Here is a 12,874-nt window from a genome sequence, read left to right on the forward strand (position 1 = left end):
CTCTTAGTGACATTTATTGGGCAGACACATTCATAGTTCCACTGCAGCCAGTTGTTCTCCTGAGGCCGTTCCAGCTGTTCCTCTCAGCTGTTCGGGTCATTTGATCAGGCCTCTCTTATTGTACAGTCTTAGCTGCTTGTCCTCTGAGCTGTCTGTAAATCGATCTGGTGGATGGAAATGATCTGTGTCTGTGTGCCTGTGGTGGTTTTGTGTGTCCAGTGTGTGTGTGTGTGTGTGTGTGTGTGTATACACAAGGGAGGTGTCATTGGTCTATATTTACCAACTTAAAAATGACAGAGCATTGTGCTGTCCACATTCTTGGCACTGAAGGACACTGTGCCCAGGGTCACCCTCATCACTTCATCACAGAGACAGGGGAGAGTGAGGTAGAGGCAGTGAGACAGACAGACAGGCAGTGAGACGTAATATTGACAGGTGAGACAGACATATTGGAGAAGATCTTCAAGGAGGCAGACAGAAACGGAAGTGGGATATATCCGTCCTACAGATCTCTGACTCCCAGAGGACTTCACCTGTTCCTTTAAAGAAAGCGTGAGTGGGATTTCCTTTTACTCAGCCTTCATCTCGATCTAGCACAAACAGCACACAGCTTTTTTTGCCTTTCATCAGCTAAGACATGTTACTGATGCATTAGAGTGCGTTATAACCCTCCTTGACACAGAAAAACCAAAACACTAAGCCCAGATAAAATGTGCACACTGTGCCTCCACAGTACATCGGCATAATGCTGTTAATTATTCTTCTTTCTTTGTATTGTCAAAAAGGCTTCTTTCCTCTTGTTGTTTCTCCAGCTAGTTGAACTTCTTATTGGTCTCGTCTTTTGATGGCCTCGGTGGATGTATCTTTTAATTGCTCTCTGGGGATGGCATAAAGCAAGCTCCTGTCGTGTTCAGACAACGCTTTCCCCTTCAACGAGTTGAATAGTAAATCATTTGTCCCCTTGTTCCTCTGTTGATACAGTTTTTTATATATATATATATCATTATCAGAGACCTGGAAACCGAGCATATATATATATATCATTATCAGAGACCTGGAAACCGAGCACTCAATTGACTCCAGAGACTGAAAACTGCACAGTGTGTAGAAAAGAGCACTGCATTGCTTTTGCTCTCGCTCCCTCCAGGGGCCCGGGTTCCAGACCTACCCATGGAGACTGATCAATTTTAATGTGCCAGAGGTCGACCTTCCATTAACAGTGTTCAAACAACCTCTCTCCTCGCACCATAGTGAGCCTCAAAAAAAGCAACAGGGGAATCAGCTGGCCCTGTAGCATATTAGCCTGTAAGCTAACTCGCTGCTGTTTTCCACGATGTAATTGAAGGGGATGGGAAGAAGTAACACATTACGCTTGTTTAGGGTGCTAAAACAGGTGGTTGCTATTGGGAGTGGGTGAATGAAGCTATCACTCAGCCGCGACCTGATTCTGTTTGTTGGGCGCATTCTGCATTCACTTCCCCAGAGCAGTCGCGTGATTAATGATGGGCAGGGTGAGGGCAGCAGCATGGCGGACCTCAACTGATGAATTATTAGTGGCTCAGCGGACCACAAAGGGCTGATTCATGTAACGTGGGACTGAAACACACCTTCTCTCCGCACCTACACCGAAAACCACACTGGACTCCATTGAGATAAAAAAAACAACATGATATGCAGAGTGGTTTGATTTGAAGTATTTCATTTTAAAATGGCTAGACAAATGACAAAAATGCAAAAACATCTATGGATAAAATTAGGGCTCAAAATCAAGCATCCCAATATTTTTTTTCAGGTCTTTCGAAATAGGGCTGTATGTGGTACTTACCAGTAGTCAGTGTATTACGTACAGTAGATGCCAGTCGGTATGCCCCCAGTTTGGAGAAGCAGACTGCAGTCTAGCATGGCTAAGCAATGCACTGCTGTGGATGGGGGTCAACCAAAACATATTTTAGCCACCTACTAAAAGTCACACCTGAAACAATCAATATCAGTTAAAGTGTGCGCTACACTGAGAGTATTTTCACCACTTTACCTTTCCATCAACAGCCTGTTTCAACGGAGAAGCCGTTATTGATTTCAATATCCTATCTATGTCTATCTCGTCAAAGCCACCAGGCTCTATTGGGAAAAGCTGTAATTTTGGCTCAATGAATACAGGAGCTGCTGGTCTACCACTGCTTCGATTAGATTGTGTTATTGTATGACTTTGGTGAATCTGAACAAACCATTTAAATGCCAAAGTCACACAATAACACAAATAAACTGACTGATCGAGGGAGCTGTAGGCCAGCAGCTCCAGTGTTCAGCAATGTTAAATCACTCTTTTTTTCAATGGGGTCTGGTTTTGAAGAGAGCGAGCGATTTTCCTGTTGAAAATCACTGTCTGACATTAAGGTAAAGCAGTGAAAATACCCTCAATATAGCATACACTTAAACTGATACTGATTTTCTACATGGCTAAAATATGTTTTGTTGCCAACCCCTCCACAGAGGTTGCTTAGCTTCTATGTTGGACTCAAGCCTGCTTCTCCAAACTGGGGGCGTGCCAACTGACATCTACTGTTTGTAGTATACTATCTATGGATAAGTACACACAAGTTCAGAAAATTACATCACTGTAATGAAACCTTTAAAACCAGGGGAAAAAATACTTGACATATTACTGCCTAATCTAACTCTAAGAAGGTGTCTAGTCTCATATGACGATTGATAAATTGCCCAGCTTCTCACCCGTAGCGTCAGGACATCCATCAAGGTCACAATGACAAACCCACCTCATATACATGTAATAAGAACTTAATCACTTAAGAAATGTTAATGAACATAAACATGTTTGTAAGGTGCAAATGCAACATCGAGCATCCATAGTTTGCTGAAATGCACAATGCCAACATTTTATTCTGGCAACTAGGCTGGAATATTTGCTGTCTTCAGTAATCTTCAATATAAGATAACGGACTATCTTTGAGTTTTGGACTGGGGATCGGACAAAACAAGAAGTAGAAAATGGGTCTGCACTTTTCATTATTTTCTGACATTTGTACATCGACCCATTGATCGATTATCAGAATAATAAACACTGAAAATATTCAGCCCAAGTTACTTTGAAAGTTCAGAATTTTCTGAAATGTTTTTTAAATAACTCCATATCTAAAGACTGTGTCTGTTTTCTAAGTATTGGATTTCAGACACCAATTTTCCTCTCTAAAGTGCATAAATGACACTTTGAATCGAAACCCACTTATGGTGAGTGTGTTTGGCGCTCCTTTGCAAATGGAAGTTGGGCGGCTGACACAAGTTTGATGTATGATTCTTTTGATCCAGGATGTAATTGCAGCAGATATTGATTCAGAAACATTATGTTATTAGAAGCACCCTGCTCTGTCTTTGGGTTGATTGTCCCGAAACACTCCAAGATATCAGAAGATGTGTGCCCCTTTGATAGCCCTAATCTTTCAGAGAGATACACAGTGTAGTATGAGGTCCCATCTGAATACAAAGCACAATATAAATAGTTGTGTTTCTTGCCAAGGCTGAGGTGTCTACAGTGTAAAGAGGCCATTAATTTGGAAACTCAGCTGCACTCAATATGAAGCATACAGCTCCGAGCTGGCTACAGTGCTTTTAGTGTCTGACTGACTCCCATTGACTCTGTAACGCGCTGCCTCCTACACACCTCGGCTCACTCCTAGCCTCCCCTCCCCTCCCCTCCCCTCCCCTCCACAGGTGCCAGTTGGGAGGTTACCATGGAAACCAGGGTGGTGATGCAGCGAGAGCAGGAGGAGCAGTCGTCCCAGATGTCTCACAGCATGCAACTGTCCTCGCAGATCAAGAAGAAGACCTTCACTTCCAGGTGCAAACATGCTCTCCTGACATCAGTGGCGGAAGAGGTTTTCAGATCTTTCAGTTAAAGCTATAGTTGGTAACTTTTATGATATTTGCTGACATTGTCACTAAATCCGAACAGTGGGACAAGAGCAGCGTTGGGAAGGTAACTTTTGAAATGTCATGCAACAGATTGCTAGTTACCTTGTTAAAATGTAATAAGATATTAAACTATTTTGATGACTATCAATATATTTTATCTCATTACCTTTGATTAATTTTCCAACAACTGTTTTAAACTGGGCAATAAAGCTGAAAAATATCTGGGAATAGGCTTTGCCACAAGACATTCCTGCATGGCGAAAAGATCAAGAGTGACAGAATGAATGTTATGTTCGACATATAAACTTTTTACTGAAAAGAATATAGTCAGATATAACCCCTTTGTAATGCATGTAACATATGCACATATACAAACCAATAGCGTCTCTGCGATCATCTGAGCATTAATGCAAATGAGTTTTCTCCGACCTGTTTCTCTGTGCAGGAGACAAACAAAGGAAGCGCAACTGCACAGCCGATACTAATTACATCAGAGCGAGCCGGCATCCCTCTCTCTATACCTGCAGCACCCAAAGCTTAGGCTGGCGCACCTATTAAATTAATCAGCTCACCTCTGCCCTTTCTTTGTGCTACTTAAATTACATAATTCTAATATCATAGCAAAAGAATGATAGAGAAAATAACAGTATTTTAATTTGTGCCCTAACAAACGGCCAATCAGACCCGGGGAGTCTCTGATGCAGCTGTCAATCATGTTCATAACACCTCCTGAACTGCAAACTGGGCAGCGCTGATCAAATATGAATCATGATTCTGTGACTACATTGCCCATTTCTCACCTCAGATGTTTTCAGAGACATATTTTATTAATTCATTTATTCTAATGTGTAGCTGTAAAATGAGAAAGTTTGTGACCTGATCGCCATGTTGGTAACAGTCTTGTGAAGCACCAAGCAATGTCCACAGACCAGATCACATTCAGTACGTTTACATGCACGCAGTAGTTGAGCTAAGCTCATAGCTCGGCTAATCAGTCAAGTCAGACTTCTCGTCTTGTCTGAGTATACATGCAGAAGAGAAAATCGAATTTCTGACCAAGTGCGTCTGACTCCGCCTTGATAGGTGGCGCAGTGTCCTTTTTAATATAGTGCGTACTGAACTATTTCCGGATGACTCGAAGGAAAACTATCGACGAATGAAGATGGCGGAGATGTAGTTTTCTCGTCCATCCAGAAGTGCGTCTTCTGCTTCTCAGTCGCCATGGTGTTTGTTTGTTTGTTTTTCCAGGAGTTACTGCACTGCTGCTACATCATCTCCTTCTTCTTCTGGGTGAAAGCCCGCGAAAGAAAAAGTGGTGCATGCGCAGAACGTCGAATCCGACTCCAGTGGGACTAAGTGGATACATGCAGCAATAGTTCCATTTTCAATCGAATTATCTACAGTAGGTGTGTTAGTCAAGCTACAGATAGTCCAAATTCAGTCGGACTAAGCTGTTTACATGCATTTAAAAGTCCGGTTTCAGCCAGACTAAGCCAATAATTCCATTTTCTCTAGCTGCATGTAAACGTACTGAGTGATAAAGTTATTTTTATAAAAGTTACCAACTGTAGCTTTAAGGAATAGACAAATGCATCAATGTTTTTTGTCTTTTAATGAGATTTAACAATAGTAGAATACGGAATATCACCAGCCTTATCCTTTAAGCAACACTCTGCATAACTTTAATAAAGTAAAACAAGGTCAAAGCTCTGAGCTTCCAATTACAACCACAGTTTAGAGGATTTACTGTAGATGGATTTACAGTAGAGCTCTGATTCTCTGCCCGACCCTGAATGGGCCTGACCCAACATGCCAGGTTCAGGTCAGGCCAAGTTGTGATATCTCATTATTGCCCCCAGGCTTGAATCGGGTCAGGTTCCCCCTAATTTCAATGGCAGTTCTTATGCGTAAATGGCAGAAGTGTTAATGGACTGAATCAAGAGGGAAAGACAGAAAGATCTGCAACTGAGAGAGGGAAAGTGAGGAAATAACGGAGTAAGGAAACTTGGTTGGCAGTGTTTCCGTATGCCTCCCCAACAGTAGGAGAGATGTGCGTAAACTGCAGCGAAGAGCAGTGATCATCATCTGCGCCATGGATTGCTGTGCGCGCAACAGGCACTGAGGGGCACAGCCCACTCTGCTGAACATGTCATGCACGAGACGACAGACTATTAAAATAAAGAGGAGAAGAAGGAGAAGTAGTGTGAGGAGACACATCAACCCTTAGACTGTAATTAATGTTTTAATATTAGAAAACAATAATTTTAATACACTTATTTTACAGCCAAAATTTGGGTGTTTAATTGGACTCAGGCCCCAAACTGCTGCCGTGGGTCTGGCTGGGGTCAGGCATGGAAACTGTGTAGGGACTAATATTTTGGGCCTGATCGGAGCTCTAATTTACAGAGTTCAAGTGCAACAGTCAATGACGCATTAAAGGTGACTGCTGGGGAGGGACAGGAGACACTGGCTCATTAATTTTTAGTACTTTATTATAGTTTTCTTGGTTTGGGAATCTGATCTGCGAGTTCACTGAACACAAACACACTCCCCTAACCTTTGGCGCACTGCTTCTGTACTTCCAGCCTAAAAAGAAGCCGTATAATCACCAGTATTATTTGGTAGTGGCTTAAGAGTTACAACCTGTAACACTACAACAGTGAGAAACATAATGTTCATCTTGAAGTCATTAAGTCTCATATTCAGCCATTAACCCTGACTGCAATTACAACAAGAGGAAACTTCTGCCAACGAGTTGAGATAATGCAGTTTTATTTCCAGAGCAGCATCTCTTGTTTCAGGCATTTTTCAGAAATTAGTTTCTTGAAATGAGACAAAAGAAGAGAAATAGCTGCATGAATATCAGATAAATGGCACTTCAGGCTATAAAATTCATGGAAAAAAAGCTTATTAATGTGGGAACCAAGTTAAATTATCTCATCCTCATAGGCAGATTTATTCATTTGTTTAAAAAAAAAACTTATGTTGGATTAAAGGATTAAATTACATATTTAGACTGAGATTGTTTTGCAATAAACCTGTATCTCACCAAGAGCAGAGGAAATTCGCTTGTATCAGAAAAAAAAGACGCCTCTGTGGTGTTTACAGTTTCTGCCCTTCTTATAAATAATTAAGAAGGTAAATGTGATTAGTATTGTGTTGTATAAGCTGTCCTGATTGATCACAGCTTTCAGTTGGTGGATGACAAAGTATTTATTAAAGAGAAACATATGGCAGGCTGGTTATTCTGAGCTCAATGAGACATTACATCCACCCAAGTATACCCTGTGGGCCGCTGGTGGTAGCTGCTTGCACAACACATTCACATACAGTATTCACAAACACAGTCTGTCTCTGGTATTAAGACGCCTCTGGTTGGGGACGAATTTACTACCTTAAGCTTTAACTTCAATACAGTGTTTCTCTACATATATATATTAATCCTCTGCAAAAACTTATTCTGACATGGTATCACAGGAGTTTTCAGCTTGTTTCAGGAGTGAAGACACACACTACTGGGTGGAGTACACCACTGAACAAATAAAAACAACTTTGCGCACAGCTGCAGTTCAGTGACTTTGTAGTGTTATCGTAGCATGGATATGAGCTGGAGTGTCGAGTCTTGTAAATGAGAGGCGTTCCAGCCAAGTGCATTGAAAGACAAATATGAACAGCAGCAAGTGGGACTGCAATAACGTAAACATTCTGAGACCCATCAGCTCTTAAAATAAGTCTGATTAAAATAAGAAACAGACAGCAGCTCGCTTTTAATGTCAGCGTGATACATGAACTGCTGCCACTTTGTCCTGGGGTGAGGTCTGAGATATGATGTTACGGTCAGAGTTAATCCCTGACCTTGGAAATGGCGGCTGACAAAACAATCTTAAGATTTAGAATGAACTTCACCTTTTACACAAACACACAGAAAGTACCTTAAAGAGGAAAGTCTGGTATATTTCAACCCCTATATTCCCATGTTTTTGTGTCTTAAAGTTTAATGTGGGGGTGCCGGTGGCTTAGTGGTAGAGCAGGCGTCCCATGTACAAGGCTGTTGCCACAGTGGCCCAGGTTCGACTCCAGCCTGTGGCCCCTTGCTGCATGTCACTCCCTCTCTCTCTCCCCCTTTCACACTTGTCTGTCCTATCCATTAAAGGCTAAAAAGCCCCAAAAAATATCTTTAAAAAAAAAAAAAAAAGTTTAATGTGAACAACAGGCTGCAACATAATCCTTCAGGGCAATAGCGCACCATCAAGTACGTCCACTAAAGGTGCTTGTTTTTGCCACTGACAGGCCCATAATATTATGAAAAGTGTCTAACATTATGGTGAAGACCCTACAGAGAAATAATGTTTTACTTGACCTCCTCCTTGATCCTGTCTGTTTATTATTGTGTCTAACGAAGTCTCAGTCAAGAAGAAGTCTCAGTCTGAAGTCTTGTGACAGTTGAGTTGTTGCAGGAAGACAGTAACAAACAGACTGGATCAGGTGAAAGGTAAATAAAAAAACATTTATTTCTTTGAAGAGTCCTTTCCATATTGTTGTCTGAAACTTTTAATAACAATCTGAGCCTGTCAGTAGCAAATACAAGCACTTTTAGTGGACGTGCAATGCTCTATTGTCCTCAAGGATTACACTGCAGCCTATTTTGCGGCTGCAAACTGCAGTGCTCTTACTCAATACTAGACCAATTTCAAAAATAGTTGTACCCATTCGTCACTTAGGGCATTTTCATATTAATTAGGATTGATTCATTCCATGCCCAAGTACAAGTGCCCCCCTCCCTCCCCCCTGCACTTAGCTTCCACATTAGTAATGTTGCTCTGTACCTGAGTTCACTTGCGTTATCATCTGTGTGAGACTGTGGTCTAACTACAGTCAGGAAAAGGGTGCCGCAGGTCGACAATGATACCCCTTGGACCGTCATTAGCGGGTGCTGCAGGGCAGTGAGGCGAAGCTCTGCTCCTGGCCGGAGGTAGAGCCGCTGCTGTCAGTCGCGAAGCTCATACATCTCCCGCCAGAGCTGCAGGTTGTAGGCGGCAGCAAAGTCAGATCCATCTGATATAGAGGCATCAGTATTAAATTGGAATGGTTAGCGGCATGGTGGTGCAGTGGTTAACACTGTCGCTCGTTTTCTCTGGGTACTCCGGCTTCCTCCCACAGTCCAAAGACATTCAGGTTAACTGGTGACTCTAAATTGGCCGTTGGTGTGAATGTGAGCAGTCCTGTGATAGTCTGCCGACCTGTCCAGGGTGTACCCCGTCTTTCACCCAATGTCAGCTCCCTGATGTGAAAGCCCTATTAGACATCTGAAAATAGGGTCAAGGTTAAAAAAAATCCCAAAGTTTCCCTTTAAGGGGCTCAGAAAAAAATGAAAAAATGAACTTCTACATTCCCATGACAGTTGGGCTGTTGATGAAGCTTATGTGGTATGACTGAGAGCACCATGAAACCTACTCAATGGACCTTGAGATGAGTTTCACACAAGACATACTCTGTTTCTTGTGATGTTTCATTCTAGCTTAAACTGTTTCTGTAAGTCAATCCATTTGCTGCTGTTCAAGCCACTGACTTCACCAGCTTTAAGATGATCTCAAATTATTACTCAAGTAAAACAGCGATGTAATAGCCTATTCCATCATACTATGAGGATATCTGTGTCTCTTCCTACACGTGCACACACTCACTCACTTGTCACTTGGCCTTGTCCAGTTGTGCTGTGGCAGAAGGCGTGAAAAAAGGAAGAAGAAAGAAAATCACACAGCAGGCACACCAGTGCTCCCAGATGGTCCCAGTAAGATCTAATAGGAATCACTTCTGGACCTGCCCTAATAGTCTCTAGTCAAATTTGCCTCCATTTTCACAGGCCCCCTGCTGCAGTGTGTTATTAAATTAGGCTAACCTGCAGGTCTGCAATCTCCATCGCAGAATAAAAGGGAACTGGAGCCATTTTTCTCCTTTGGGATGATGAAAATAAGCAATTATTCCATCAGGGTTTTTCAGCCAAACTTTGAGTTCATCTTTGTTAAAAACAAGCGAGACAGAGAGAGCAGGTGCGCTGTGAAATTTATACTTAGAACATCCTCAGTGGGCTGACACTCAAATTTATCTTCATGTTAGATTTAACAAAGTAGCCTCTGGGTGGGTTTAGCAAACAAAACTACTAAAGAAGAACAGTTTTGCCCAAAGAGTTTAGTTTTAGGTGTCTATTATAAATACAAGTTGTTGACATGCGTACAGCACTGAGGGCAAACCATCCAGTGCCTCTTTCTGAGTTACACCAAGTTAATATTCTGAGGAAGCATGTTGTTTATAAACACATTAATGCACAACTTCCACTCTCCTGCACACAGCAGCACTATCAGCACTCCCATAAGTGTTTGTTTGCTTGCGTGGGTGCACATGTGTGTGCATGTTCCTGTTTATATGCATGCCGTGAGTGTTTGTGTCCCTGTGTGTATATATCTGTGGGCTGTACTTGAGCGATACTGCCCAGCTGTAGGCTTTGCGCTGCATTATTCAACGGCCCAAGCCTCTCAGCGCACACTCAAAGGGAACCTAAACAAAGGAAAAGAGAAAAATAAGACGGCAAAAGCAGAAGTTGTCCTCTGAATGGGGAAATTTCCCAGCTTACAAACAAAAGAAAACGAGAAGTCATGTCAATTTGCATTGCCATTTGTAAGATGGCATGTTGAAAGTAATGCCTGAGGCGAGATGTTAGCGGCAACGGTAGTTGGGGGTTGTGTAGTACACACCTGGGTAAATACACAGTTCTGGCACAAAAGCTTTGAGATTTTTATTTTTGTATTTATCCTTTTCAATGGAGCTGAGCTGTGCTGTATGTGTTTTATTTCAATGTTAGGCAAAAGCATGCTGTAATTAAACAAGCAAAGCATTCAAAGTTAAAATATCCTCTCACTGTGGTTGTAATTACTCGTATAATAAGAGCAACAGTCATCCGTGGATGAAGGGGGAGCAAAAATGAATCCCTCTCTTGTTACAAAAATGCCTTTCATTCCCTCATGTGACCTTGTTGCTAACAACAAATGCCCCTCTCCTGTTTATGGGGGAGCACATAGATAAGGTCAGCTCAGTTTATAGTTGGTGCTTTCAACTGAGAGCTCATGCTTTAGTGTAGGCTTACACACATGTGCCTGTTGTCTGTATATATATGTGTGTGTGTGTGTGTGTGTGTGTGTGTGTGTGTGTGTGTGTGTGTGTGTGTGTCTGCATGACCATGATGAAGAGACTAATTTAAAAGGTCCTACAGAGAGAGACAGCAGCTGTCAGCGCTTTTGATTTAGGATCACTTTACTGTGTCTGTCCAGTGACTTCTCCGTGTGTTTGGTTCATCATGTTCAGTTTGTGTTCCAGTTCATCAACTGGAACACGCCCGGCCACCAGTTGACACAGACACACTGTGCATTAAAAACTGAACACTGCGGATAATTGCATGCTATGATGCCACAACAATTACAATTGTCATTGTACCATGAACAACCTATTGGCTCAGAGCCAAAACACTTGGCTCATAAACACTGCATTGTCATCGTTTGCTTACACGCACACATCAGCAGCCACTGTTCTTCCTGATTATATAAGCTCCCTGTAGACAATAGCATGTGTATTTGAACACCAGTGAGTAAAAGGGGAACACTGGCAGAGCAGAAGCAGTTGATAATGGTCATGATATTTCTCAAAAACAGGTCATAAACTGCCCTGCTTGGGTACTTGGAGTAGGCCAGAGGTTAAATTAAAGTACTGACATCACACTGTAAAAAATCCGCTGTTACAAGTAAAAGTCCTGCGTTAAAAATGTTACTGAGAATAATCAGGAAAATGTACTTAAAGTAATAAAGGGGGAAAATGTCAGCTGTGACTTTAATACTATATTTGATCATTGGATTATTATTACTTATGTATTTATGTAAAAGGATTTTACTGTTGTAGTTGGCTGAGTTAGAGCTCAATCTAAATTATCTCCATTAATTGATTTATATTTTGGTGTGTAAAAAGTCTGAAAATAGTGAGAAATGACTTCACAATAGAAAGCATCAAATATTTTTACATGAAAAAAAAGAAAAACATTTAAATGATCAAAATAGTGGCCAATTCATTTTCTGTCAATCGTCCTACAGATAAATTTGTTTTCAGTTGTGTTAATACATTCTTAAAAACTTAAATCGTAAAATAACGAATAACTAAAACTGTCAAATAAATGTGGTGAAGTAAAAAGTATTTCCCTCTGAAATGTAGTGGAGTAGAGATTGAAAAAAAAAAGTTGCATCAAAAACAAACATACTCAGGTAAAGTATAAGTACCTCAGTTTGTATAACCTTGATTCCTGAAAAGTTGGGACGCTTAATAAAAACAGAATGCAATGATTTGTGACTTGACCTATATTCAATTGAATACAGCAACTATAAACTCATTCTGAGTTTGATGCCTGCAATACGCTCCAATAGTTGGGACAGTGGCAACAAAAGCTTGACTCTTTATCAGTTACGCCCTAACAAGACCAAGTATGGGGCGAAACCGGTCGTTCTACTGCTGTAACTTTTAAATCCTCTGAACTAATGAAAGCATTTTAACTATGCATTCTTGACCTGATAATAGTGTGCCTGACGTAAGCTCAGTGGCTTCCCTCTTTCCCATGGTTGACCAGTTTCACTTCATTAGCAGCTTGCACTCACCTGGAGTTTACCACTTTTACAACCATGAGCACCCTACATTTAATCTGGGAACTGGGAAAGTTGCAGAATGCCTAAAACACGCTGGAATATTCCACAGGTAAACAGGTTAATTGGCGAAGAGCAACAGTATAAGAACGTTTCTCAATACACAGTTGCAAGGAATTTAGGGATTTCACCGTCTACACTCCATAATATCAGCAAAATATTCAGAGAGTCTGGAGAAATCACTGCATGTAAGGGGCAAGGCTGAAAACCAA

General features: G+C 41.4%; 1 protein-coding gene across 3 annotated transcripts in view; it reads left to right on the top strand.

Moving 5' to 3' along the window:
• Window positions 1-379: 379 nt before the first annotated feature.
• myom3 (myomesin 3) overlaps window positions 380-12,874 on the top strand; it is a 98,116-nt gene continuing 85,621 nt past the window's right edge. For all 3 annotated transcript variants that reach the window (XR_007570158.1, XM_050047559.1, XM_050047560.1), the window contains exons 1-2: window positions 380-552; window positions 3,727-3,853. Coding sequence is in view for 2 of the 3 variants with exons in the window: in XM_050047559.1 (XP_049903516.1) it covers window positions 3,747-3,853 (107 nt within the window). In the remaining variant the exon portion in view is untranslated. The remainder of the gene's footprint in view (window positions 553-3,726; window positions 3,854-12,874) is intronic.

Source organism: Epinephelus moara, chromosome 6, assembly GCF_006386435.1.
Source record: "Epinephelus moara isolate mb chromosome 6, YSFRI_EMoa_1.0, whole genome shotgun sequence".
NCBI lineage: Eukaryota > Metazoa > Chordata > Actinopteri > Perciformes > Serranidae > Epinephelus > Epinephelus moara.